The sequence below is a fragment of the Verticillium dahliae genome, genomic scaffold (genome assembly GCF_000150675.1).
Source record: "Verticillium dahliae VdLs.17 supercont1.35 genomic scaffold, whole genome shotgun sequence".
NCBI lineage: Eukaryota > Fungi > Ascomycota > Sordariomycetes > Glomerellales > Plectosphaerellaceae > Verticillium > Verticillium dahliae.
The window spans coordinates 13,105-40,731 of record NW_009276963.1 but is presented as its reverse complement, the minus strand read 5'-3'; the positions used below and the strand labels follow the sequence as shown (position 1 = coordinate 40,731).

The following is a 27,627-nucleotide window of genomic DNA, read 5'->3' as shown; positions in this document are numbered from 1 at the left end:
GGATCGGGCAAGCTGTGCGGGTGCAGCGTCAAATTCTCAACCGAGCCCGGGAAATTTCTCTCCAGCGCAGCCTCTCCCTATCTGTGGATAGGGACCCGAGAGCTCATGTCCGCGAGGTGCACAAACACCCGAGACAGAGATGCCGTCTAAGCAAGACACTTCGAGAGCTCGTGAAAGAACGCTGAATAAATCTCCACACATTCATCGCCGCAATCGCTGCGCTGGATCCACGTGGTTTTCAGTCATCTTCAGTGGTTCACGGCCACCGCGTTCTTCATACCAATACGGCCGGCTTTGGGTACATCGAGGTCTTCGGAAAGAAGGACAGCCACTCGAGGGTTGGCCTCTTCGCTATCGCCATTGGTCTGCCTTGCCTCACTCCCCTCACTCCTTCGTGGCATCTCATCTCAGACGGCGGTTCCGAGTGCGGCGCAGCCCTAGCACTCGGCGGGGGGCTTACTGCAGGATGCTGTCCGGCTGGCTGAGGACCAGGTGTGACAGCGAACTGCAGAGTCACAGGTCCAGGGGCCCCCGAGACGCCCGTGATCCTCGAATAGAGTAACGGCATAACCTCCTCAAAGACGGGGCTCAGAGCCTCGAACAACCTCCATGGTACTCGCTCTTCCCTCATCCAAATCTCGAATCGTGAGACCCATCTGAAAGCTATACTGGTCTGTCTAGAAAATCTGGAAGATGCTCCCTTTGACAGGGCGAACCTGTAAGTAGTCAGACTTGGAGTTGGTGCAACGCTAGAGAAACATGTTTCTTGAAGAGCTTCCCCCACTACCAAAGCTCCAGCACGACGCACATCAGGGGACCAGTGCTCGCTTACGAACTGTCGCTATTCAATTACCCTGTTGATATCAGGCTGCCGACCCTGTCTGTGTGCACCACTCACAATTTGGCACTAAGCTGGTTGCTCGGCAGAACTGCGCGCAAAAGATACCACCTTTGAAGATCCATCTCGAACGCGATCCCCGCAGCGATGAAATCTGTTCTGGGCTCCTACAGCTTGCCATTGGTCCTCTAGTTTCCTGGGCACGACCTGATAGTGGTGAACTTCGTCTCCCTTCCAAACCCATACCAGACCAGTTTGGGCAAGCGTCAACTTCTCCTTAGCCCAAATCGTGAGGGATCTTCCCTCTTGATGGCGCAACGCGACCGCCGTCCAGCTGGAAGCTGTCTCATTGACTAAATTCGGACCCAGTTGGCTGCTCGCTACTCGTCCTGAATACGCTTATTGTATGCTGTTTGCCAAAGCGAGCTTCGTCTTTGACGGCTACTCCGGCCGTGTTTCCTTTGGTCCCAGACATGTGCACGCGCGCGCTCGACTCACCATTGTCGACACATCGACGGTTGCCACCAACACCACAGGACTTCGCCTGGGCCCCACTGAAGAATCAAATGATGATATTCGCTCGTCAAACTGTGCAGGTTACAGCCGCCATCGGCCTTCAGCTGACGAATCGCCTTTCTGCCAAGATGAAGCGGCGAGAGTTCGAGGTCGCCCGAGACCAGACCCTCGACCCGTCCGGAGATTTTACTGATCGTGTATACCAGGTCCTACTCCCTTGGGCGCGTCTCCCTTCCCAAGGGGATAGCCCATTTAGCGCATCCTAGGAACCCAACTATTGCCTGCAGCCGCCAGGCCACGACCGTCTGGTAGCATGTCACAATGGCCAGCCCTGAATCAATGCCGACAGTTTACGCAACGCCTGACTGAGGTTTCCAAGGCACATAGCCTTGGTCTGAACCGACGTGGGGCCCGAATAAGCGGCCCTGCTCGATCCCTCACCCAACCCTCAGATCCCCCAACCTAGGTCCGCGCTTTTAATCGACGTCATCCGGAGCATCGGCGTAGACAGATCGTCACCGACTCCATCAACCTCCTGCACCGCATGTCCCATATCGAGATCCTGCTCTGCATGCCCAGTTTCTGCCATGCCACTTTGTCCTTTCAACCGAACCATCTGCATGGTCCCAAAACACAAAGGGTGACGGCGTAGCATCGATTTTTCATGCGCAGACACGACAAACCGGTTTCCCATTCAGTCCGCGGTTGTTGCTTTGCTTTTTTTCGCTCGCTTCTGTCTCTTTGTTTACTATGCTCTAGCTCGTCCGTATCATGGGTGGCCAGCTCAGCCCTTTGAGCTTCTTAGAGGTCAATGGGAGGGCGCTGCCAACGCACGAGACGCGGGCCATTGCCTCCCCTCCTGTTCTTTGCATCCCGTCGACATCTCCTGTGCACCTGCGTCGCGATATGACTGGACGCTGCAGCAGACTACTGGGCGGTAAGACATCTGGCCAACAGAGGCACCCAATCGCCTCGTCCGCTGTGCAGAGCTAGCCTGTCGTGCTTGGACATCTGAGTTTGACCACGCTGCAAGCTTCTGCTGCAGTCGGGATGAAGGGGGCCGCAGCCGTGCTCGAGAATTGCCATCCAGAGCAGCGGATTTCCCCTCATCAGAATGCGGAATGTGGAACATGGCCTCACCTTTCCAAGTCTTCCGCGCCGTTCTCTGAATTCCGGGTGGCTGAGGGGTCCCCCCTCCCGACGTTTGGGGGAAAGCATATTTGCAACAGAATAAAGCAAACTTGTCTGCCGAATCCTAGAACCTAGGTGAGTCCAAACATGTCGCAGCAATGCGTTCTTTACCAATACCAACCCCCGGCTCAGTGGTCATGTGCAATCCTTTGGTAAGCTTGCTGCGGTGCGATGGTGTGACGGGGCTGACCTCGAGGAGGGGCTGATTATGAGGGGATCACAGTGGAGAGTGCGGAGTAAACAAAGAAAAGTGACGCGATCCATGTAAACAATCACAGCTACGCGCCGCGACCCTTGCACACACGCGAGATCACGTGCAAGGTCCATTAAACCTGCCGCGGCCCTTTGACAACGGCTTTCCCGAATTCCTGGGACCTGGCGTACAATTACACCACTTCCACACCCGCCACAAGGGCGAGGAGGTTGGCTACCTTCGTTCAAAGATGCCGGTGCTCAACACCCTCCATTGCCAAAACCTCGGTTCGGTGGTAATCTCCGTCCGTGATGCCGCTACCATAGAGACTGGCATGCGCGATCACGGCCCAGATCGAAGATGGCTGGCAAGTTGTCCAAAGTCTTCACAATATCAAGGCACACCAAGGCTAACTCCTTAAACGAGCAATGCTGCGAGATGGCTTGAGCCAATTTTATTGCAGGGAATGGATGTTTGCAAGGCACAACCCTGGTGCCTATAGACAGCTCAGAACATTCCAAGGCTGGCGTAGCGGGACCTGTCAGTGGACTGAAGAGTTGTGTGCCGACGCCGGACAGAAGTCTCAACCCAGAGCACGTCAGTCGCACTGGCCCTCGACTTCATTCACGACAGAACCGGTACCAGGCATGTCCCAAGTGCTCAGAAGCATGGCCTGACCGAGCTATACCCATGGCTCTAGGTATACAAGCAGGCGCATGTTGTGTGTTCGGCATGTGACCTAGGAAACAAGAGACTGGCCAGCGGGAACTTACGGCAAGATTGTGTTCCGAACCGCATAGCCTTTCCACGTTTGACTCCGATGCAATGCATCTCCCCAAGCCACGAGAATCAGGCAGGCTGCGCCTTGCAGACGAACAATTGATCATGGATAGAACGCCACTATCAGCCTGAGTCACCCTATGGCTCTTACACCTAGGATCTTCGGCCCGAGTATAGGAACGTGGTACCACAGTTTGCTGATTTTCTTTGCAGCAAGGTGTCGCGACGTCATTGCAATCAAACGACCCTCGTCCCCAAGACCTGACGGCGTCTTCCCGCATTCCAACACTGAAGCTCTGCCTCTGCCTCAGCCTATGAGGCAGCCGCACAGTCTGAATCATGGGCGTCCCATGTTATGTACCTGGTGCCTGCCAAGCTTTCTGAGCCCTGAACACGGGACCCTTCTCGAGAATGTGGTCTCAGGGGTATATATGCCGTAAGCGAACCGCGGCGCATTCCAGCGCGCGATATCCGTAGATGTCGGCTCCATTCATCTGGGTCCCCAGCCTGCCGTAGCCACATGGCATCCGTGTCTCAGCGCTTTGGCGGTAGAAGCGGGTGTGCCTGGCGCTTGTCAGGTTCTCTGGAGGCGAGATCGCATCGCCACGGCGCTTCCCTCCCCTACGGAATTCCGCGTAAATGACACCGTAACATCCCGGCAGCTCTTCGAGTGGCGAGTTTAATCTTTGCAAGGAACGTTTGTCACGCGGGCATAGTCGGCCATCAACACCGGCGCAGTTGTCCACCGCAACGTCTCCTTTTCGAGGCCTGTGCCACAGCCGCTGTGGGTGGCATTCCGCACCAGATTATCCGACGTCTCTTTCCCCTTTCCTCTATATCCCGTAGTTCACTATTTTGCGCCTCAAGCGCGAATGCCACCGGGTTGCGCTACCTGTCGAGACCCTGAGATGATTACGTGGCACCACCCGCGTGCCAGAGTCGGGGTTGGCAGCAGGCTTGCCAGCTCTAGGGGCTGGAGGGTGCTCCATCGTGGTCGACTACGGGAGTGTTCAATATCCTTCCCAAGAGGGAACCGTTTTGAACCCTGTGCAAGTCTGGAAGCCGTGCTGTGGGGGTTTGTTCGTCGGTACAACCCCTGAAATTTTGATGTTGAACTTGATGGTTGGAAAATGAGCCGAGATGAACAGTTTGAGCTCGAGCTCGGGGTTCATCTTGTTCAGAGACCAGATCATCGTTATGACGATAACAACGGTTGCAGCATCGCGCACGGCAAAGGGTCTCTGCGTCTCTCTGCCGATGCAGAAACAAACTTGGCCGCACTCTCCGGGAGGTACCGAGCTTGTCACCGAGATGGCTGTGTGGTATTGAGATAGAGGTGTGAGCGGCTTTGGCTGTGAGCCGTCGAAAGAGACGCCAGCACGAGGTCCATTGGCTGTGAGCATGATCGACGCGATAGCGTGATGTTTCGGTGTGACACGACGAGTGGTCTCTGGTCACCTGGTGGTGTCGTTGTTGACAGGCGAATACACGTCTCACGTCTGCTGGATGGTGTAGCTGAATCATACAGCAACAGAAAGCTGCCACGTTGACTCCTGTGCGCTACTCAAGTTTGATGACGCTAGCGGTGCTTGTTATGGGCGAGATATGGTCGATGAGTGGTAGCAGTGGTATGATGCCGACTGCTGGTGTGTACAAGCTCTGCACCTGGTGACGGGAGGGGAGAGCAGCATTCGGATTCTTCGGGGTTTTTAGAACATTGCTTTGTTTGTCCGGTCTTGACAGAGACCAGACGTACTTGGGATCGTGATACTTGTATTACAGCTAGTTTGTCGTGCTGGTATTTCGTCCAATATTTCTTGTTCGTCAACATCTTGCGGGAAAGCTTACTTTATCGAACTTTTATCCAATGACCTGAGAAAAACTACATTATAGCTTTAAACCTCCCGTCTGAATATTGACGGAGTATCATGTTTGATAAACTGCATTATATGACAAACTACATGGCATACCGCGATAACTTTTCTTTCAAGTCGTGTCATTATGACTGACCGTTGTCCACTTTCGTCGACGAATTAATTCTAATGAGACTATAGATGAAAACATCGTGTATTGTCCAGAAGTTGAAGGGTTAGAAAGTTTTATGAGCAACACCAGAATCGGCATCTAATCACTCAAACACAGGTACTCCCATTTTCATTCGATTGTCATCTAGCAGTATTACTTGTGCTCACAAATCTAATAGCATCGCAAGTGTACGAATCACCATGCAACCAGCAAACCGCTACAGGCAACAACTCCGACAACCATCAAGATCAACGGCGCCAAGGCCAACGGCTCATCGGTGGGATACGTGATTCTATCGCCCTCCATGGCAAACCCCGACTCGTCCGCGGTGAAGGTGAATGGTTCGCGCCCGATCGTTCCCGACGTCACAGCCGCAAGCACGTGCTCCGTCCGGGTCGTCGTCTTGCCAAAGTAGTCAAACGTGCGCGTGACCGTCTCGCGGGTGGTGTTGATGAGCCGGAAGAGGGAGCCCGTCTTTTCGGCGAGCTCGATGACTGGAAAGTACGAGCAGCACCTATTCTCTGGGTTGGCTGAGAAGCTGCTGAGAAAGACGGTGATCTCCCAGTGACGAATGGTGCTTTACTGCATAGCCAGGGAGGCATCAAAAAGTTTGCGGCCAGGAAGGACGTTGGGCCGCCTTCAGGATACTGGAAGCGGGTTGACGTGAAGACGCCCGTCACAGTGGCTGAGCTGCCGTCCATGGCAATGATGCCAGCAATTTCGTACGCGTTAGGGCAGACAAAACCGGGTGAGTAGTTATAGTATCGGGATGTCAAATCCGAGGAAGTCTGCAGTTGAGGGACAGATGGCGTCGACCTCCTCGCCGTTGGACACACAGTCAGGATACCACGTGCCGACCTCGCAATGGCCAAGTACTACACGATTGAAACGCCAGAGATCCTCGGAATATCGGCAACGCCGCTGACTCTGGTATTGGCTAGAAGAGATGAACATGCTCAGGGCCGGCTTTGCGGAAAACGAAGCCATCGGCAGAGCTGGTATTTGACATGCTTGGTCCAACACGCTTGGGTGTCCCCAGATCTCTGACAGCATGAAGTTCCATTGCAAGATCCGTGTTCTGCTTTGGGGAAAGCAAATAGTTGGTTGAACATGGTACCTGCAATGAGGAACAACCGTTCGTTGAGTTGACTGAGTAGTTCTTCCAGCCAGAAACTCCCTCACTAAGAGAAAGTACTTCATATGTATTATGCACACGCCCCCATCATGGCCAAGCTTCTAAGCCAAGCCTGTAGAGCCACCTTGTAAATCCACTTGTTCGCTGACAAGCCGTAGTCTCTCTCCTTTTGATGACTCTATGTGACCAGGGACTTACTGCACCCCTTTAATAATACTGTTGCGAGACGAAAGCAGGAGAATCATTGGCTTCTACAAAGGTTTGTAACATTGAAAGTTGTGATCATGATCGAGGTTACAGTTGATGGTGGTCGTGATATTGACCAAAAAGACACCCCACCTAAGGCGCGGCTAACTGTGGGGGGAAATCGCGGGGCGGCACCCAATGTTCGAGGCGGTCGCACCCGGCAGAACTTTTCTCTCTGACATTTTTTTGGTGATGCTCTTCACATGCTGCCCAAGTCGCAGCAGTTCAATTGATCCCGATCACTAGATTCTGGCCAATCGAGAGCCCTTCCGACGAAACCATGACAAGGACAGCTTCGGCGAAACGCAAGCGCGCCGAGCGCGAAGCTCTCAAAGAGTTGGAGCGAGCCACGAAGCGCACCAAGAGCGGCGACCCTGAAGACCTCTACGACAAGAAGCTTTTCGTTGAAAAGTCCGCCGGTGGCGATCGCGTGCGCGAGGCTAGGCTCTACGAGCTCCTGGGAAGCGAAGACTCCGACGAGCGAGTGGTCGCTGCCGAAACTGTCATCTCCAGCCTGCTCGACGGTGATGGAGTCCCCGAGGACGTTCTCAAGCGCCACCTCGACTGGCGCCTCTTCCGCGGCCTCGCGAGCGGTCGCGCCGGCGCCCGTCTCGGCTACAGCCTCGTCATTACCGAAATCCTGCGACAGCTCTTTGGCGGTGACGCATCGAGCGCCTCTCGATACCCCGGCCTGACCTTCGACAAGGTCCTGGACATTCTCCACGAGCGGACCAACCCGACGGGACACATGACGGGTCAGGAAGAGAGGGACTTTTACTTTGGCAAACTTTTCGGTCTCGACTGCTTCGTGCGCGCGGGCTTCATGGACGAAGACCTCGACAAGTGGGACAACATTCTACAGCAGCTGCTGGACCTTGCCGACAGGAAGGTCTGGCTGCGGTCGCACTGCGGCTGGGTCGTCATGCAGGCGGTACCCAAGCTCAAGGCCGATGTTGTCGCCTCCATCATCAAGAAGCTCAAGGCCGCCAAGTGGACCAAGACCCCTGAAGGTGTGGGCATCTGGCTGGCGGCGCTCGAGACGCACCCCGAGCTCGAGGGCCAGGGCGTCGAGAACCCACTAGATCCCAAGGTCCTCCCCAACCTGCCGGCCATTCTCAAAGACAGCTTGTCGGGCGAGGAAGCCGAGGAGGAGAGCGCTGCGAAGACGAAGAAGAAGACGGCCAACTGGTCGCACCAGCTGCACTTTGTCTGGCCGTACCTGCTCGGCTACTACGTGAGCAAAGGCGCCGTCACCGACTTTGTCGCCTTTTGGAGGCGTGCTGTCGATGGTGAGTCCTGCCAACCCTTGAGGCTGGGATTGGAGACTGGGCTGACATTCGACAGATAACCTGTTCATCAAGAGCGCATCCGATGGCCAAAAGCTGCGTGGCTTCGTCGTCTTGCAGACGCTGTTGATGCACCCCCTCGAGGGCAACGAATCGACCCTCGAAAGTTTCCTCCCCCACATGTTCAGCAAGAACCTCATGACCTGCCTCATGAACCAGGCCGCGAGCGAGGGTCGCTACCTCCACCGCGCCGCCTGCGCCACCCTGCGCACCGTCGCCCAGGCGGCCCAGCGATCCCCCGAGTTCACGAGCATCATGATTGAAAACTTGACGACCAACAACGGCGTCTACAATTTTGATGTCAGGACGGGCGCCAAGACGATCGAGACGATCCTGCAGCGTATCAAGCCCGACGTGGCGGATGATGTCGTTGGCGTGCTGAGCGCTCCCGTCATCAAATCGTGCACAACCGGAAAGGACATGGACAAGGTCAAGGTCGAGCTGCGCGCCTACGTCGAGTATCTCTTCAAGATGGCCACGGCTGCGCCCGAGGCGGCTCTCCAGGAGCTCGCCTCCCTGGCGTACGCGCCGCCGATCTGGGTCCCAGAAAATGCGTCCGAGTTCGTCAAGGACCTGAGCCGGAACCGCCTTCAGTCGGTGTTTGCGAACCTGTCCAAGAAGGCCGAGGACACGACGTATCTCTGCACCGCCATTGAGGCTATCAGCCCCGATTACATCCAGATGGACGCCAAGCTGAAGAAGGCCGTCGCTGACGCGCGCAAGAAGCTCAAGACCCTGCTGCAAACCGCCTTGGCGAAGCCCGCCGCCGACGGTGCCTCGGACGAGATGAACGTGGCCAAGGGCCTCTCGCTCCTCTACGCGATCGCCATCTTCCAGCTCTACAACGCCGAGCCTGACGCGTTGCAACTTCTTGACGACCTCAGGGACTACCAGTCACGGATGAAGACGGACGAGGACAAGGCGGCCGAGTTTCTCATTGAGATTCTCCTCTCCATGGCGTCGCAGGATTCCGTGCTGCTGCGGCAGATCTCGCAGCAGGTCTTTGGCTGCTTTGCCAGCCGCGTGACGTCCAAGGCGCTGGAGCTCCTGCTCGATGTCTTATCGGCGGATGAGAACGCCAAGGGCCAGCAGTCATTGTTCGACATTGAGAATGACGATATGGATCTGGAAGATTTCGAGGAGGAGGAAGACGACGAGGACGAGGATAATGAGGACGATGAAGATGATGACGTGGAAGAGATCAATGTGGACGATGACTCGGAACTGGAAATCGACTCTGGCGTCCAGTTTGTCACCCTCAACGCCGCTGACGGCGCGAGCGAGGACAAGGAGGGCGAAGACAGGTTCGATGCCGGCTCGGAGGACGAAGCGGCCGAAGACGAAGATGCAGAGGAAGTCAAAAACCTCGAGGCCATCGACGACGCCCTCGGCAAAATACTCAACAGCCATCGCCTCGACAAGGACGCCGACGCCTCCGACTCGGACACCGACATGACGGATTCCGAAATGCTCGCCCTTGACGAGAAGCTGTCGGCCGTCTTCAAGGACCGCATCAAGACCAAGCCCAGCAAGAAGAAGGAGCGCAAGGCGGCCAAGGAGTCCGTCATCAACTTCAAGCGCCGCGTTCTCTCGCTGCTGGAGATTTACATCCGCTCTGAGGCCGGCAGCCCCATCGCCATCGCCGCTCTGCTGCCCCTCGTCCAGCTGATCCGCACGACGACGGTCAAGTCGCTATCCGACCGCTCGCTCGAGCTCACAAAGGAGTACCAGAAGCAGCTCAAGAAGGTGCGGGCGGCGAACAAGAAGCAGAAGAAGACGGTCCAGGTGGACGCCGAGGCCACGCTGCAGCTGCTGAAAGATATCCATGCCGAGGCTGCGGCCAGCGAGATGAACGACCACGCCAAGGCCGCGGCTGCCGCGAGCCTGATTGTCGGATCCACGCTGTTCATCGCCGACCAGGCGAGCCGGCCGGCTGTCGAGGCCGAGTTTGCCAAGCTCGAGCGCAAGCCGGAGAAGAAGGGGCGCAAGTCGAACAAGAAGAAGAAGGCGGGTGAAATTGACATGGCCATGGACTGGAAGAACTGGCGCCAGAACTATGAGGCAGTAAAGAGGCAGTAGGTCTGTCTGTCGTGTGTTGGGGAGTCTAATGCGAGGGCCAACAGCCAACAACCGAATACCAAGGTTTGAATGAGATTTACGTGCAAGGTGCTCAAAATAAGAAGGAAGTGCTTGCCCTCGTACCTTGATTTCCATGACCATGTGTTCCTTTTGGTGTACTTTCCTCCCGCATCAGTGCTGTCTTTTGCTCGAACCAGTCTACAGCCATAAAAGATGAGAACGATGCCTGGCGCTACGAGCAACTCGACACACATAAACAAAAACACCTCGCCACCATTTAGTACCCAGTCAGCATCATACTTACCATGCATTCGAATACAGGCCTCAGTCCCGCGATCGAGCACTTGCTTCGTTGCGGGAATGACGGAGAGAACCAGCCTCTCTCTCGCCGCGGCCGCTTCCACGAACACGGTGCGAAGCCTCCGGCCTCGAGTTAGGCCCCGACACCACTCCAAACCGCGACATGGGCCGGGGATCAAGTGACTCCTCCTGCTCTAGGCGATAAGTAGTACCCGCAGGATGGCTCGCCCTGGGCTCAGGAGTCACAACGCGGTACTCGGGACGATATGGTAGAAATCCCGGTGCGGCTGTTGGCTGGTGTCGTTCTGCAGAGAGAAAGCGCGACTGGGGTCGAGCCGAGACGGACTCACCGTGTTCATGAGCATATGTCGTGCCGGTGCCATTGCCAGGCACAGGCTCAGGAGTAGCACTACGGTTTTCCGGTCGATAGGGACTGAAGCCCCCCCGAGTCGACGCCTGGGGCCCGTTTCGAACTGCAGACCGAAGGCGTGATGGGTTAACTGGCGCCGGATGACCCTCGGACCTATTGAGGGAGCTACCAAGCTGAACCCCCTGACGCTCAACCTGATTCAACCGGCGGGACACTTGCGGTCTCGGTGGCGGACGAGCATCCACCGCCGTCCCAATGCTTCCCCGTAGAGGAGGGCATTCGGCAGTGTCGTCTTCAAACTCATACCTACCCCTGGGTCTTCGATGGAAAGACGTCATGCTTGACTCGTGGCGAATATGGACAGGCGCTTGACGGGTTGAGTACGGATTGGGTAAGTTACGCGTAGCTGGAGGAGGATCATTGACCGCCCTCTCTAGTGACGGGAAGCTCTCTGCAACCGGGCGACGGCGGTCCCGCTGCTCGCGGCATTCCTCATGACGAGCGCCTCCGATGCGGCCCTCCACCTCGTGCTCGAGACGGTCGATTTCTGCACTTGTCAGTCTAATAGGAGGAGGGGCGACCACTCTGTTGTTGACGATGAGATGGCCAGAGTTGACATCCATCCTTATCTGACTGGGCTCCAGGCCCAAGTGGTCAAAAATCCAGTTCATCCAGATATCAAAACTCCGCTCGGCCCTGCGGTCAAAATGCACAAAGCGCGTGGCAGTGGGATGAACCAACCCTCTGATGCCCCGCAGGTCTCGCTGCAAAAGTATTCGGAATCGGGAGAATGCCCGTTCAAGATTGTTGGAGCCCATGCTCTCCAGCCCCTGGATGCCCGTTGACACCTGGCTGTGACGCTGGTTGGCGTTGGCCATGGCCACACAGCCTGGGCAAGTTGTAAAGCGAACACCCAAGCCTGCTCTTGCAAGGCGGATCCTTTCAATGCACTGACAAACTCTCGAGGAGCAGTAGCAGCTAGGCACGAGCCGATGGAAGGGGCAAAGCTGAGAGCCCGGCATTTGTGTAGCTTGTGTGGGTTGTGAAAACGCGTACGGGTGTGGTTGGTATCAACTTCTTCTGAGGTGGAAATTCGCTATTGAGATGCTGCCCGGACCTGCGGGATGAGGAATGTTCAGTTCACAGAAAAAGAGGTATAGTAAGTCAGGTAGCATGCGATGGTACGAGTATGCACGTTTGAGTCTTGGGCTGGTGTGGTTCCAGCGGAGGGTGGTTGTTGGTGTGGCCAAGAGAGAGAGAGAGAGAAACTCGATTACACGATGGCCATAGTTTATAAACTTCAAGGATGCCTTTGAAGATGACTTGTGTCGAACAATGTCTATGTTTGTGTAGCCGTAACGAAGACGGTCGATCGAGTTTGAGCCCCGTGTTTCCACAGTGAGACTGGACTTGACCAGCTCTTTGTTCCATAGCAAGGTTGCCATGTTGCTTAAGATATTCGCGTTCTGAACAGCAAGCCTGATAGAAATAAAGCAGCAACACAGGCGAGTTGAGAAGAGAACCCTGTCTATTAGTTGAGTTCAGCAGTTGTGATTTGCGTTCGTAGGAGGTTCGCTGCGTTTGTGTCTTCTCGAGCAATCAGGGTTAATTATCCTGGTTGAGAGACAAACGCGCAAGTAGCCACAATTATCGGGGCTAGAAAGTATGAGTATAAAGAGAGAGATAACTTCCTTCAATATAAAGAACCTAGGAAGAGGTTAACGAAGACAAGACCTCATCCATGTTGAGGCCAGAGATCATGCATCTATCGAACACCTTCTCGATCGGTTATAATACTACCCGCATAACTCTATACGACGCTCCCCTTTACTTTAGGTGGCTACCTTCGCAAGCTTACCTTTCCTTACTTATGTACCTAAGGTAGGTAGGTAGGTAAGGTATCTTAGGTACTCAGGTACTAGCAGATGGACAGATCGGACCAGACCCCAAATAGGGCAAGCGGAGGAGATGGTGACCCCTGCCATTGCTGCGCTGGTGCAGTGCTCCTGCTGCCGCCAGGGTCCATGTCGCATCTGGATCAAGAAGTTACCTTTGCCCGTGCTCCCTTCTCCATTCTCCCCCCCAAAGAGACCACCTGGCGTCCCACGTCGACGACAGACAACAACTTTTTTTATCTCCGCCTGAAGCCATCTACGGGACTGGCTGCCCTTCCGTCTTGTGAGTCGAGTCGAAAACACCAATTGTCCAAGCTGACCCTGCGTTCATAGCACGGCATTTCTTCTCCCCCTCAGGAGGACACACACTCCCTTTCGAGCAACATCCCTCACCTGGGAGCTGCTCCGCCTGAATTGTTCGCCTCCCTATACTGCATGAAAAAGGCTTCGCTGACATTTTTCTCTTCGCCGCCATCCAGTCTGCTTCGAACACACATAGTTGACAGACCCCGACGTACTACATCGCCACGATGAAGTTCATGACCCTGTTGTTCGGCCTCTTGGGCCTGGTGACTATGGCCGCCGCTTGGAGCAAGGAAGGTTTGTACCGTTTCCTCCTCCTGTCCTCCCCCACTCTCCCTGCCATTGACCCCTGAAGCTGATCTTGTGCCCCCTCTCTTCCTGCAGATCGTGAAATCTTCCGCATCCGCGACGAGCTGCGCGCTCACATGGAAGACCCCGACCAGAGCTTCTACGACCTCCTCGGCATCAAGCCCTCGGCCTCGATCGAAGACATTAGCAAGGCCTTCCGCAAGATCACGCGCTCCCTTCACCCCGACAAGGTCGCGCAGAAGCTCAAGGCTGAGCGCATCGCCGCCAAGAAGGCCGGCACCTTCATCCCCGGCGTCAACATCAACAAGCCGCCGAGCCAGAAGGAGATCCGCGCCGCCGTCAAGGTCGCCGAGGAGCGTCAGTCGCGCCTCAGCCTCGTCCGCAACATCCTTAGCGGGCCTGAGCGCGACCGCTACGACCACTTCCTCCGCAACGGCTTCCCCGCCTGGAAGGGCACAAACTACTACTATGATCGCTACCGCCCCGGCCTCGGCACCGCCCTGTTCGGCGTCTTCTTCTTCGCCGGCGGTGCCATCCACTACCTCGCCCTCTACATGAACCACCGCCGCCATAAGGACTTTATCGAGCGCTACATCAAGTTCGCCCGCGACCAGGCCTGGGGTGACAACCTCGACGTCCCCGGCATCGACTACGCCTCACCCTCCCCACCCCCTGCCGACGACGACGAGCAGCAGCAGGCCACTCTCCCTGTCAACCGCCGCCAGCGCCGCTTCGAGGAGAAGGCCGCCCGCAAGGAGAAGGGCACCACAAAGGTCAAGCGCAGCGCTGGCAGCGGCACCGCCACGCCGCGCGAGACGCAGGGTGACCGCCCCGTCGGACCCCGCAAGCGCGTCATCGCCGAGAACGGCAAGGTCCTTGTCGTCGACCACAGCGGCAACGTGTACCTCGAGGAGCAGGACGAGGAGGGCAACCTCGAGCAGTTCCTTCTTGACGTGAGTTTCAGCCCCTGTCCTCACAGTTGCCCCCTTTTTCCAAATTGAAATCCAGAAAGAAAGAAAAGAAAACTAACGAGAGATGATAGCCCACCGAGCTCAAAGAACCCACCTTCTTCGACACGGCCGTCGTTCGCCTCCCCGTCTGGGCCTTCAACAGTACCGTCGGACGCGCGCTCGGCAAGAAGCCCGCCGCCGAGGACCTTGACCTCGTCGACGTCGACTCGGACAACGACCCCGTCCACGACACGCCCGGCACCGACTCGGCCGCCGAGGACTTTGAGCTGCTCGACAAGTCGACCGACTCGCTCGGCAAGGCCAAGTCATCGGGCGCCCAGGCCGGCGCCAAGGTCAACAGGCGGAAAAAGAGCAAGCGGTGAGCGGACACGCCGGTTGCCGTCCTAGACACATACTTGCGGTTCATGGCGCGCGTTGGGCTGTCTTTCGCCTGACGTCGGTAGTGAAGGAGTTTGACAGGTCGTCGATAATGCAGGTGAACAAAAAAGAGAAAGAGAAAAAGGAGTGAAGCAGAGGCAGAAACACCCATGACGAGACAAAACTAGGACGCGGCCGGCAGCGCCATCTGCAACATGATCAGGCCATCGCGGCCACGAAACAGCCAAACAGCGAAAGAAAAAAAAAATACATGTGCAAAGCTCTCTTGCAGGATTTTCGCCTGCCTCGACTCTTTCTTAGCAAGTGAACTGTGAATAAAGTGCCTAGTCCTCTTTGCCATTGTCGCACCAGGTCCCGTCTAACACGCCACTCACCCCCCAGCGAATTCCACGGCTAGGATGGGAGGGGCGCAACTGGAATGGCTCCCGTCGATCAAAGGGAACCCGTGGCAGGGCGCGTCAGACTGACGATAAAGGGGGGGAAAATGGTATACCATACCGAGAATCGCAGCAGGGCGCAGGGGGGTGTTGAGTTCTTATTCATATAATAGGGGAGAGTCGTATGCCGGTCCATTAGACCTGAGTGTCTGCTGATGATCTGGTTTCATTTTCAAGCACCGACTCTCTCCTTCCCAGAACGCAGATCGGGATCTCTCAAGAAGAACCGTGGTAAGACTTCCCTGCTCGAGAGAGTCTTAGTCGGCGCAAAGAGATTGCTCGCCATGGCCGTTAACCCGCCTCGTACCTGCTACGAGCCTTACGGATTCTGCCAGGTCTAGACACCATCTACCCTTTTCTCCCTGCACAGCCCAGGCTCTCAGCTCTACGGCAACACACAATTCGTCTAGCAACAATTCATCGCCACTGACGAGTGAAGCCAGCTGAGGGGAGGTGCTATTAAAAGTAAATGGAGTAATCCTGTTCTCCGTTCTGACTCGCCAAATCTCTGTGCTTGCCAACGCCCAAGTATGATTTTCATAGCCATTCTGACTGTCCTGATTCGTCTGCGCCTATTCCAGACCATGCCATTCATGAAACAAAAGAAAAGATACCGCCATGCCGCCGTTTGCCGGGCAAGTTCTGGACAGTGGTATACTATGTACATGCTCACGTCTCGTAGAGCTTCCTACCGCCGACCTCACATGACGTCCATGGCCTCGACGTTACCGACCGGCCCGCCAAACTGCTGCTGCTGGTACGAGCCGTACTGGTTCTCCATTTGCATCTGCAGTTGTTGCTCCTGCTGCAGCCGCGACCAGTCCTGGCCCGTGCTCTTGTAAACGGGATCGGTGGCCTGACTGTAACCACCGACCGACGAGCCGTAGGGCGAGTAGACATCCTTGGGCTTCGGAGCTTGACGCTCATTCTCTCGTCTCATGAGCTCCTCGTAGCCCGACATCATGTACGGCTCAACGTTCTGGCTGATGTTGGTGGCCAGCCAGCGGCCGTCGGAGCTCTGGGACTGGACCGCCGTGCCGTCGAGGCTCATGACAGCTGTCTGCCTCTCGGCCTCGATCATGCGTTCGTAGCGGAGTCGAGCCCAGAGCTCTTCCTGCTCGACCGTGGTGCTCGTCCAAGCGAGAGCGGGGTTGTCGTCGTTGCTAGTGGGCGGGGCAACGCGCCAGAGCTCGACCAGACGTTCCTTCTGGGGCATCTCGGAGATGCGGAACAGTTGGATCTGAGAGGGGGATAGAACTGCAGGGTTCACACCATGCTGGGCCAGGACAACCTCGGGGGTGAGCTGATCGGACTGAGGTGGCTCAGAAGAGCGCCGCTGTGGCTCTTGGACTTGCACCGGCTGTTGCTGAGGCTCGGCTGGTTCTTGGGGAACGTGATACGAGTGGATGTAGTGCTGAGAGATGGAGTAAACGATGGGCTCAGGGGTCGACTTGGAGGTCTCGATGGTGCGGTCCTGCGTAGCTTGCTGGGGCTCATCGACCATAGACTTGGGGACCATGGACTGGGCTTGAGCCTGGGCCTGAACCCGGGGCTGTAGTTCAGGGTTAAAGGTCAGGTTGCGGGAGAAGAGGGCTGACAAGTCGTCGTTGGCCTGCATGTTGGGCGGGAAAGAAACCATCTTCCAGAACTTGTTAGAATATCGTCCGGGCTCGATAGTCTCGGCTGTAGGAATACGTACCGTAAGCTGGAGGGTCGGTGTACAATTCTTGGGTTCGGCGTGCCGTGACAGGCGATGCTTCCTGAGGTGCGACAGGCTATGAGAGTCTGCCGAGCGTGATGTGATATGGCAAGCGACACGAGAGGGTGGGGCTAGTGTCGTGGTCGGAGACCGGCCAAGAAGCACAGAGCAGCAAACAAACTAGAGTTTATATTGGCTATGGTAGGTGTACTTGAGCTCGACAGGGCCAGGGTGAGTGTCTCGAAGTGGAAGCGGTGTTCGGGAGCGTGTGGCGGAACGAGAAGGAAACGGGTGTGCAAAGCGCTTTGATGGACGGACACAGCGAGAAAGCGACTTTTATGAGAAAGCGAGTCGAACAAGAAGGAGAATAGCAACAAGTCCAGTTTCCTTGGGAAGAAGATTGGAGATGAGGGAAACAAGGAGGCTTTGGGCGCAAGTATTTAGTTTGCCCGTCACAAGATCGGGTTGATGGTGGTCAGGTTGGGAGCGAAGAACGGGACCGGGGGTCAGACGAGGTGGGGATGCCGTGGAGGGATGGGATGCAGTCTGCGTCGTGTCGTGTCGTGTTGGGGGGGCAGTGTCGTATCAATTGTCGCCAGAGTCGTCGCCAGTATTGTCGCAGCAAATGGGAGGATGAAACAAGAAGAAGCAAGAAGGCCGACCTTAGACAAAGGGAGAGGGAAAAAAAGAAGAGAGAATCAGGCAGATGGCCAAGCAGGCCCCGAGGCTTAGATATATATTGGTCTCGAGGTTCATCAATGTGACGGAACGTGAGGCAACAGCGGGCCCCCTGTAGAGAGGAAATTGAGAAGGAGGGGCAGACTCATGACGCACCGAGCACCAGAGCACCATAGCACCAAAGCACTAGAAAGACCCAGCAATGGCGGCAAGAACGACGACGACACACCTACCTGAACCCAGGCCAGGGCAAGACCATTGGGCCGGGGGGGGTGTGTGGTGGGCTGGTTCCTGCCATTACGACCTAACGACACCATGGCTGCCACACCTTTGGCCGGGTTTGGTGGACGAGGGGGTTTGGGGCGCCTGGATCGGTAAATCATGGGAATTGCTCTTGAACAAGCAACCAGAGTGCGAGGGCAAGGCCACAGAAGAAGAAGAAGAAGGGGGGAAAAGAGAAGACAGGACAACTGTTAGATGGGAGGAGGCATGAATGGACACCTCCCTGTCGGTTTCCCTGTCTCTTGGAAGGTTCATGCGTTTGGTTCAAAACGAAGCATTATGTCCAATCGACCCGTGACACGATGATCACGGGTCTCCATCTGTGGTCCACGGGCGGCGAGCGGCGGGCCACATCTGCGCAAGGTACCTAGGTAGGGAATGGAAAGGGACAAACGCGGAAGGAGGAGGGGAACGGGAAGAGGGGTAGCAGATGGACATGGATGATGGAATATGTTTCAGAAGCGTGAGGGTATTTCTCGTCATTTGGCCTAGAGCTGCACATCTGCGGTGGTGGCCGGTGACGGTCGGGCTCAATAGTTTACCTAGCATCAGCGCCTTCATTCTTCACCGCCGTTCTTCTCGCTCGGCACGGTAGTTGACGTCTATTTGAGTGTCTAGAGGATGTCCAGGCAAAGGCAGAGCGACTGCAATCTAAATGAATGGAAATATCGCTGCCATTTGAGTACAAACACGGGCACCATGGGATCGTGGATCGTGTATCAAACAGTCAACCTCTAGCCTAGCCCCCTCCCCACGAGGCAGGCACACAATTCAAGATGCAGGCCGGCCGGGTAGAGAGTGGAGACCGAGGCACACCGACTCGGCTGTCAGGCGAACTACAATCGATGCCTCTCTAGGTGTGCAAGGGAAAGAAGGCGGCGGCTTGCAGAGGAGCAATGATGCCAAGATCTTGAATATTAGATAATCACTCTAAGGACAGCACGGCTGGGTGTCGTGGTCAGCGGGCACCAGCCGTCACCCACTGGCCAGCCAGCAAGCCAGCCTCGCGGTTCTGGGTGGAGCAACACGCATCCCCCAGGCTGCCTGCTGAGCTGAGCTGTGACGGGGATGGCCTACGACTGCACTCCAAAGGAAACGAAGCTCTCCAAAGCTCCCCCCATCACGACCAAAGACCCAACCAATCCACCTCACCACGACGAACCCTCCTTCATCGACCTCGACGAGCGACTCGACACTCCGAATTCGCCTCCTACCCATCTCTAGCAAACCAATCCCCCTACATCAGCCAAGATGGTACGTCCCGTTCTCCTGCCTCGTTCTCTCCACCACCAGCACCATATCTATCCATCATGAACCCTTGCCATGAGGATTGGGCCCCCGGCGACGACAACGACAACAACATTTGTATGCTGACGCCTCAACTTTTCTCTCTCTCTCTAGACCTCCATAGGCACAGGCTACGATCTCTCCAACTCTATCTTCTCCCCCGACGGCCGCAACTTCCAGGTCGAGTACGCCGTCAAGGCGGTCGAGAACGGCGGCACCTCGCTCGGCATCCGGGCCAACGGCGGCGTCGTCCTCGCCGTCGAAAAGGTCGTCACGTCGAAGCTCTGGAAGCCCAACGCCAACACGCGGATCGCCACCGTCGACCGTCACCTTGGCGTCGTCTACTCGGGCATGGTCCCCGACGGCCGCCACTTTGCCGACCGCGCCCGCGACGAGGCCCGCTCCTGGCGCGACACGTTCAAGACGCCCATCCCCGTCGCTGACCTCGCCAGCCGCATGGGCGGCTACCTGCAGGCCTACACCCTCTACTCCTCCGTGCGGCCCTTTGGCATCACCGCCATTGTCGCCGGCTTCGACCCCTCGACCCCGCTGCCCGTCGACGGCGAGGTCGGTTCCGGCCCCGCCGCCGGTCCCGGCGGTGTCAAGCCCAACCAGAAGCACGGCGGCCCCGGTCTCTACATGATTGAGCCCTCGGGCCTCTACTGGGGCTACTACGGCGCTGCCACCGGCAAGGGCCGCCAGGCCGCCAAGGCCGAGCTCGAGAAGCTCGACCTCGGCGGCGAGGGCATCTCCCTTGAGCAGGCCGTCAAGGAAGCCGCCCGCATCATCTACGTTGCCCACGACGACAACAAGGACAAGGAGTTTGAGCTCGAGATGAGCTGGATCAGCGACGTCGACGGCCCCACCAAGGGACGCCACGAGGCCGTCCCCAAGGCCCTGCTCGAGGAGGCCGAGCGGTTAGCGAAGAAGGCCCTCGAGGGCGACGATGACGACGAGGACGACAAGAAGGACGACGACAAGATGGAAGAGTAGAGCCCGTCGTGTTGCGCGTGTCAGAGGGAGGGAAACGGCCTGTATGTGTACGATTACCAAGGACAAGGGCAAAGCGGCGTCGGATCATGAGGATCATAGACTACGACTAGCTAAATCAAGCCGGAGTTGGGACATTTTCCTCTCGTTTCAGACCATCTGTGGAATTGACCTTCAAACAGTTGACGACTGGTGTTGGAAGGAGGGCTCGTTCGATAACATGCAGTGTCCTGGCTGCAAATAGGGTACCTTGGAAAGCATACCTCCGTCTAGTCTTCTCAGGGCCTGCAATTTTGAAATCCCACTATCGGCATGGCTCTCCTTCTGGACGTCTGGAGGGTTGTTGGGATGCCGATGGTGCGCGTGTGCAGTCAGATATCGTTTGACTGCGCATACAAAACAGAGCCTGACCACCGTGTCAGTACAGAGTACAATACGTCGACATGATGAACGGCTCATCTGTTACACGAACCAGTAAGATACCAGGCACAACACTATGCATGATGACAGGAATACACAGCGCACCGAAACAGCGTAGTAAATGTTAATAGCGTTTTTATAGGTATTCAGTAGTACTGCGCAGCAACCCAGACTGCGCACCAGGACATTGAAATTTCGTTATACCGTCCTCCCCCGTGCCCGCGCACAAACCACGCTGAAAATCAATTTAGAACCTTGCCCTCCGTCATAGCTCAAGAAACTCCAGTCTACGCCTTGACAATCTTGCAAACCAGGTCGGAACCATCGACAGAGTCGCCCTCCTTAACCTGCAGGCTGGAAACCTGGCCGTTGTGCGGCGCCGAGATGACCATTTCCTTAGAGTGGTTGTTAGCATTTGGTTCGGCATGTTGCTTAGAGAGAAGAAACTTACCATCTTCATGGCGCTGAGAACAGCAATGGGGTCACCCTTCTTGACATCCGAGCCCTCCTTGACGCGCAGCTCGACTAGCACACCAGCCATGGGCGCGCCAACCTGGCTCGAGTCGCTGAGGTCGGCCTTGGGTCGCGTGACGTTCTCAACTGAGGCCTTGTTGTCGTCGACGGTGACCTGGCGGACCTCACCGTTCATCTCGTAGAACACCTCACGCTGGCCAGTGTTCTCGCTGAGGGGGCCAACGGCGAGCAGCTTGAGGATAAGGACCTTGCCCTTCTCCAGCTCGACATGGAATTCCTCGCCAATCTCAGGCTTCGACAGGAAGTACTTGGTAGGCAGAACGGACAGGTCTCCGAACCTCTGGACAAACTTCTTGTAGTCTTCGAAGACCTTGGGATACATGACGTAGGATGCAATATCCGTCTCCGTGACGGGACCGCCAAACTTCTTACCCAGCTCGCGCTTGACCTTGACAAAGTCCACAGGCTCCAGGGACAGACCAGGACGAGCGTCAAGCTTTCGGCGACCACGCAGAGCATCGGAGCGGAGCGGCTCGGGGAAACCACCGAACGGCTGACCCATCATGCCTTCGAGGAATTCAAGCACGGAGCCAGGGAAATCGAGCTCGCCGGCGCGAGCCTTGACATCCTCGGGAGAGAGTTTGTTCGAGACCATGAACTGTGCAAGATCACCTACAACCTTGGAGGTGGGTGTGACCTTGACGATGTCGCCGAGAAGGTCGTTGGCGTGCTCATAGGCCTTCTTAGTCTCGGCCCACTGGGTGCCGAGGCCAAGCTGCTGGGCCTGGAACATCATGTTGGTGAGTTGACCACCGGGGATCTCGTGCTCGTACACCTCGGGATCGGGGCCAGCAAGGTGGGCCTCAAAGGGGGAGTACAGGAGACGAAGCTGAGACCAGTAGGTGTCAAGGGCGCGAACGTGGGCAGGGTTCAGGCCAGGGTCCAGGTCGCTACCCTCAAGGGAGGCGAGGATGGCGTTGATGCTAGGCTGCGAGGTCATGCCAGACAGACTGTCGGTGGCGGCATCGACAGCATCGGCACCAGCCTTGGCGCAAGCAACCATCGAGGCGACACCGGTACCGGCCGAGTCGTGGGTGTGGACGTGGATGGGAAGGTCAGGGTATTTCTCACGGATGGCACCGATAAGCAGAGTAGCCGCATGGGGCTTGAGAACTCCAGCCATATCCTTGATGCCGAGGACATGAATGTCAAGGGCAACGAGCTTGTCAACAAGATCAAGGTAGTACTGCAGGTTGTACTTCTTGTTGGGGTTCTAAATGAAGCGTAAGTTAGCACTGAACCAGTAGGATGAATATAGTGACACTGCGACAAGAGAATAGCGGAGCAGTAGTAAGAGAAAATCAAGAGACTGAAGATCAACGTTCAAGCTAGCCGCTTGACTCCGCCACCTCACTGAGGTGCTTCTTCGTTGCCAGGTGAGCTTTCAGCTCCTGCTGTGTTTTGAGGGTCTAGTCGCACATGCTGCAGTGATCAAGCCATGCAGCGAGGCTTTCACCGCGTCACTCCTTGCGGCGTGTTCTGACATCCCGACAAGGGTTTCGCAGTTTGCCCTCAGCAGCTTGGAGCAGAGAATTCGAAGGAAATCTTGAGGTGATGGGCAATGAGGCAAAACAATAAAAGACAGACACTCCGGGGTGTTGAACACAAGTCGGGAGATGGCTTGAGTGGTGATGGAGGTGGGGGAAAGAGGTGAGAGATGAACTGAGATGGGAGTGAAGGGGAGAATAAAAAAGGAAGTCCATAATCCCGGCACAGCAGCTTTGGAGTAGCTCCTGGAGGAAAGGAGACGTCTAGATCCCAAGGGTGGCCCAACACCGAGAAAGAAGAATGCAATAACGAAGAAATAACGGTACATACCAGCACTGTGGTGAGCAATGTTAGCACGTGTGATACAGCAGTCAAGCGGGAAGGGGTAACTCACTGTCTCCCGAGTAGCAAGCCACAGCTTCAACAACACCACCAGCCTTGTGGACGGCCTTGACACCAACCTCGATCTGGCTGACGTCGTTGAGAGCGTCGAAGACGCGGAAGATGTCAACACCGCACTTCTTGGCCTGGTCGACAAATTGCTCGATGGCATTGTCGGGAAGAGAAGAGTAGGCGACACCGTTGGCACCGCGCAGCAACATCTGGAAGGGGATGTTGGGCACGAGCTTCCTCATGCGGCGCAGCCTGTCCCAAGGGTCCTCGTAGAGGAAGCGCATGGCCACATCAAAGGTGGCACCACCCCAGCACTCAAGCGAGTAGAGGTTGGAGAGAGCATGGCTGGTCTCGTGGGCAATGTTCAGGAGATCGACAGTGCGGACGCGAGTGGCCAGCAGAGACTGGTGGGCATCACGCCAGGTAGTGTCCATGAGCAGGCAGCCCTTGTACTCGCGGACAGCCTTGGCAAAGGCCTTGGGGCCCTGGTCAAGAAGGATCTGCCTCCAGCCCTTGGTGGCGGGGGCAGAGGTGTCAAGCTTGGAACCATCGGGGTTGAGGAGAATAGGCTGGATAATGTCACCCTTGAACTTGGGTTCGCCAACCTGGCCCTTGATTCTGCTGCCGTTGACGGCAACGTCACCGAGGTAGCTCAGAAGTTTCTGAGCACGGTTCTGGCTGCCGACAAGGTCGAAGAGCTGAGGAGTGTCATCAATGAAGGTAGTCCAGCAGTTGCCGTCAATGAAGGTGGGGTGAGTGAGGAGAGAGGCCAGGAAGGGAATATTGGTCTTGACGCCACGGATGCGGAACTCGACCAGGGCACGCAGCATCTTCCTGCGCGCAATCTCGTATGTGGAACCTTGGCAAGTGCACTTGACCAACATGGAGTCGTAGTAGGGAGTGATGACGGCGCCGGCAAAACCGTTGCCACCATCGAGTCGGACACCGTTGCCACCGGCAGAGCGGTACACCTCGAGCTTGCCAGTATCGGGCTGGAATCCCTTGGCTGGGTCCTCGGTGGTGATACGGCACTGAATGGCAAAGCCGCGGGTGGAGATGCGGTCCTGGGTAAGACCGAGCTGCTCCAGGGTGGCGCCGGCAGCGATCTGGATCTGAGCGGCAACAATGTCGATGCCAGTGATCTCCTCGGTGATGGTGTGCTCAACCTGAATACGGGGGTTGATCTCGATGAAGTAGTAGCGGTTCTGCTGGTCGACAAGGAACTCAGCGGTACCGGCGTTGCGGTAGTTGACCGACTTGGCCAGCTTGACGGCATCAGCCAGGATGGCGTCGCGGGTCTCAACGGGGAGGTCCTTGGCGGGAGCGATCTCGACGACCTTCTGGTGACGGCGCTGGACCGAGCAATCACGCTCGTACAGGTGGACAATGTTGCCGTGGTTGTCACCGAGCAGCTGAACCTCAATGTGCTTGGGCTTGTCGAGGAAGCGCTCGACAAAGACGGTTCCGTTGCCGAAAGCGGACTTGGCCTCCGAGGTAGCTCGCTCGAAAGACTCCTTCAGGCTCTCCTGCTCGCGAACGACACGCATACCACGACCACCACCGCCGTAGGCGGCCTTGATGATGATGGGGAAGCCATATTGATCGGTGAAGGTCTTGACCTCCTCGAAGGTTGCAACGGCACCCTCGGTACCAGGAACGACGGGGACGTCGGCAGCGATGGCGAGCTTGCGAGCAGACACCTTGTCACCGAGCGAATCGATGACATCGGGAGAGGGCCCAACGAACTGTGTGAGTGAACAGGTTAGCTTCGGCGGGTCCCACAGGCTTGGGTGGAGGTTGGTGTACGTACGATAAGACCAGCTTTCTCGACATTGCGAGCGAACCCGGCGTTCTCGGAGAGGAAACCGTAGCCTGCGCAGCGGGTCAGAGCGAATTGCAAAGAGTTTGAAAGTGGGCAGACAAACCAGGGTGGATCATTTGCGCGCCGTGCTCAACCGCGATCTTGATGATCTCGTCGCCGGCGAGGTAGGCTCCGACGGGGGTGTACTGGCCGCGCTTGCCAATGACGTACGCCTCGTCGGCCTCTGTGAGCACTCGTTAGTCGCGGTGAAATCAGAGGGGATTTCGGGGCCTCAGAGGGGTGATTACTTTGCCTGTGCATGCTGAGACGGTCCTCATAACTGAAGACAGCAATGGTGTGCAGTGAAAGCTCATGAGCCTATACATGATGAGCAAATGTCTGAGACGATCCGCAGATGTTGACTTACGGTTCTAAAGATCTGAAAGAGAACTTTGTGTAAGCAGGTCCGTTCGTGCAATGCGTGATTACCTCTGATCAGTAGATCGACGTACCCTGATAGCTGTTCACAGTTAGTGCCTGTGGCGCGGGGGAGGGGCAGATCAAGTCAGGGCAAAGACTTACGAATTTCACCACGGTTGGCCACTGTCGGACGGCGAAAAGGCCACAAGTCAGCAAAGCATTCTTCATGGGTATGGGGGTGGTTTTTGAGGGGGGTGACTCACCAAGAATCTTCTTCAATTGCATAATGCTCGAGTTGGCGCGAATGTGGTGGATGCTCTGACCCTTGGGGGCGTCGCCATCGCTGTCGTCAAAGACATCGCTAAATGTCACGGCGGTCTGCGCCATTTCGAGGGCTGTGAGGGGTGGAATAGATGAAATTCCGGGTTCGCAAATGCGAGAAGGTTGGAGCGAAGAGGTCGGAGGGGGGAGAGGAGGGTCTGAGGCGGGCGAGGAGCGTGGTTTTGAAGACCAGGAAAAGAGAGCTCGCTACTTTCTGCTGGCGGCGACGGTCGAGAGAGGGACGGCCGGAGAATGTGAGATCGACCTCGGCGGGGTCACACCGTCACAAGTGATGCAGGGGAGCAGGGGGGGGGGGAGGTCTGGGCTGGACTGGGTGCCGGGGCCTTCTTGCAGGGGGGATCGGTGGTCGATGGTGGGGGTTGGATGCCCGCCTTGCTGGAAACAGAGAGCTAGACGCGGACCTGGAGCTTGCTGGTGCACCGAAGACCTAGGTCGAACCGGTGGTGGTGGTGGCGGGCGGTGGAGACGCGCTGTCAAGTCGCCGATAAGAGATCCAGGCGTGTAGCTCGGCCCGAGTTACCACGGCGTAGAGACAGTGTCGATGGAAAGCAACGGAGGCGACACGCCGTCGAGTCGTGATCAAAGATCGTATACGATTTCGAAAGATGAAAGAATAGAGCTGCTTCTTATCGATGCCAATAGAAAGGATGAGGAGTGATTAGTATGCGTCAAGGGCAGCAGCGCTGACGAGGAGCAAAACGTCAAAGTGGTGGGTGTGGACGACGCGGGGTGGAGGGGTGTAGATTTTGGAGGAGAGTTGATGGGAGTCGAAAAGGAAGAAAATCAGCAAGAGAACGAGGAATGAGGGGTTCTCTTGTACGATCCTGAGAAGCCCGAGCCCGTTGCGTGTAGGTAGGTACCTAGGTAGGCACCAGGAGAAGAAAGCACGACTTTCGTTCGTTCCGAGGTACTTCTCCTCTGGTCCAGTTGACGCCCCCTTCCCAAGCCAGTGCAGTGAGAGCGCAACGTTGGGATGGATGTTCTTTCCCAGGGCACCTCGCCGACACCGTAACTTGAACCGTATCACCATGTACTAGAGTACCTATCTTTGGGTTGGCTGGCGGTGGAGTGGAGGGGCCTGCGGACGGGCAGGACATGTCGACACGCACCTGCAACGTGAACCAGCCCGCCCCCTCCCTGTCCATCGATTGATCTTCACCTCATCTCAACTCGAACTGGAGAGGCCAGGGGAGATACCGCCCGGCCGTGCATGCACTTGCAGCTGTCACTGGAAACAGTTCGTCGACGGTGATTGTGCCTCAGCAAGGCCCAGGGGGCCTGCTGGCACCGCCCGGCCCAGTGTTAGTGCTGGTGCTGGTGCTGGTGTTGGGATGGCGTCCGTGTCCAAGCTCAAGCTCCCTGGTGTGAAGCGACAGCTCGATGGCAAGAAAGAAAGTTGTCCCGCCATCAAGTCCAAGCCACGGTCCATCTCCACGCAAACACCCACCAACCACCCCATCTGCTGACCGCCGCCGTCTCTATTTTTTTCTTCTCTACGCCCTCCTACAGTTCTGCTCATAGCGACGAGAGCGCGAGTCAATTAACGCATTCCCTCTGCTCTCAGAGCTTCTTGGCAAAGATCTGAGCCTCGCCCAGACTCTAAGGTCTCGGGCTTATGCTGCTGCTGCTGCTGGTGATGATGAGACAAGACACATGCCGCCAGCACATGGAACAAATGAGACTGCCCCGCGCCGGCCATTGGCCAACCACAGTGCACCGATCACGAAGCTCACCACTCTATTGCTGGCCCCATTGACAAACAGCTTTTGGCTCTTGAAAGATTGTTGAGTTAATCAGCACAAAAGGCTGAGCACAACATGACAATCAAGTTGGTTGCACGACCTAAACGGGAACGACGTATGGAAACGGTTACCTAGCGCAAACGGAGTTTGGCACGACGCAGCTCTCCTCCATCGAAAAGGGTACTTACTGCCACATCGTGAGGGTGAGTGAGGTCAGGCAAATGTCGGCACATGCAAAC

At 56.5% G+C, this 27,627-nt stretch overlaps 8 protein-coding genes across 8 annotated transcripts; 3 read left to right on the top strand and 5 right to left on the bottom strand.

The window, feature by feature from the left end:
- Window positions 1-274: 274 nt before the first annotated feature.
- Window positions 275-1,339, bottom strand: VDAG_10358 (uncharacterized protein; the record flags this gene model as incomplete). The annotated part of the gene is made up of 3 exons (XM_009659827.1): window positions 275-716; window positions 899-1,005; window positions 1,337-1,339. 3 exons carry the CDS (start codon window positions 1,337-1,339, stop codon window positions 275-277), a joined length of 552 nt encoding a protein of 183 aa, XP_009658122.1.
- Window positions 1,340-5,738: 4,399 nt separating this feature from the next.
- Window positions 5,739-6,606, bottom strand: VDAG_10357 (uncharacterized protein; the record flags this gene model as incomplete). Its single annotated transcript, XM_009659826.1, has 3 exons — window positions 5,739-6,037; window positions 6,127-6,418; window positions 6,496-6,606. 3 exons carry the CDS (start codon window positions 6,604-6,606, stop codon window positions 5,739-5,741), a joined length of 702 nt encoding a protein of 233 aa, XP_009658121.1.
- Window positions 6,607-7,204: 598 nt separating this feature from the next.
- Window positions 7,205-10,349, top strand: VDAG_10356 (uncharacterized protein; the record flags this gene model as incomplete). The annotated part of the gene is made up of 2 exons (XM_009659825.1): window positions 7,205-8,213; window positions 8,269-10,349. The coding sequence occupies 2 exons, from the start codon at window positions 7,205-7,207 to the stop codon at window positions 10,347-10,349; spliced, it is 3,090 nt and encodes a 1,029-aa protein (XP_009658120.1).
- Window positions 10,350-10,673: 324 nt separating this feature from the next.
- VDAG_10355 (uncharacterized protein) lies at window positions 10,674-11,897 on the bottom strand (the record flags this gene model as incomplete). The annotated part of the gene is made up of 1 exon (XM_009659824.1): window positions 10,674-11,897. One exon carries the CDS (start codon window positions 11,895-11,897, stop codon window positions 10,674-10,676), a length of 1,224 nt encoding a protein of 407 aa, XP_009658119.1.
- A 1,547-nt stretch (window positions 11,898-13,444) lies between these two features.
- Window positions 13,445-15,272, top strand: VDAG_10354 (DnaJ domain-containing protein; the record flags this gene model as incomplete). The annotated part of the gene is made up of 4 exons (XM_009659823.1): window positions 13,445-13,514; window positions 13,602-14,479; window positions 14,569-14,855; window positions 15,257-15,272. The coding sequence occupies 4 exons, from the start codon at window positions 13,445-13,447 to the stop codon at window positions 15,270-15,272; spliced, it is 1,251 nt and encodes a 416-aa protein (XP_009658118.1).
- A 740-nt stretch (window positions 15,273-16,012) lies between these two features.
- VDAG_10353 (uncharacterized protein) lies at window positions 16,013-16,930 on the bottom strand (the record flags this gene model as incomplete). Its single annotated transcript, XM_009659822.1, has 1 exon — window positions 16,013-16,930. One exon carries the CDS (start codon window positions 16,928-16,930, stop codon window positions 16,013-16,015), a length of 918 nt encoding a protein of 305 aa, XP_009658117.1.
- A 2,351-nt stretch (window positions 16,931-19,281) lies between these two features.
- VDAG_10352 (proteasome component C1) lies at window positions 19,282-20,251 on the top strand (the record flags this gene model as incomplete). The annotated part of the gene is made up of 2 exons (XM_009659821.1): window positions 19,282-19,336; window positions 19,383-20,251. 2 exons carry the CDS (start codon window positions 19,282-19,284, stop codon window positions 20,249-20,251), a joined length of 924 nt encoding a protein of 307 aa, XP_009658116.1.
- Window positions 20,252-20,945: 694 nt separating this feature from the next.
- Window positions 20,946-25,691, bottom strand: VDAG_10351 (pyruvate carboxylase; the record flags this gene model as incomplete). Its single annotated transcript, XM_009659820.1, has 10 exons — window positions 20,946-21,063; window positions 21,120-22,415; window positions 23,107-24,828; window positions 24,894-24,955; window positions 25,009-25,128; window positions 25,193-25,262; window positions 25,312-25,334; window positions 25,374-25,397; window positions 25,467-25,487; window positions 25,568-25,691. The coding sequence occupies 10 exons, from the start codon at window positions 25,689-25,691 to the stop codon at window positions 20,956-20,958; spliced, it is 3,570 nt and encodes a 1,189-aa protein (XP_009658115.1). The 3' UTR covers window positions 20,946-20,955.
- Window positions 25,692-27,627: the final 1,936 nt, after the last annotated feature.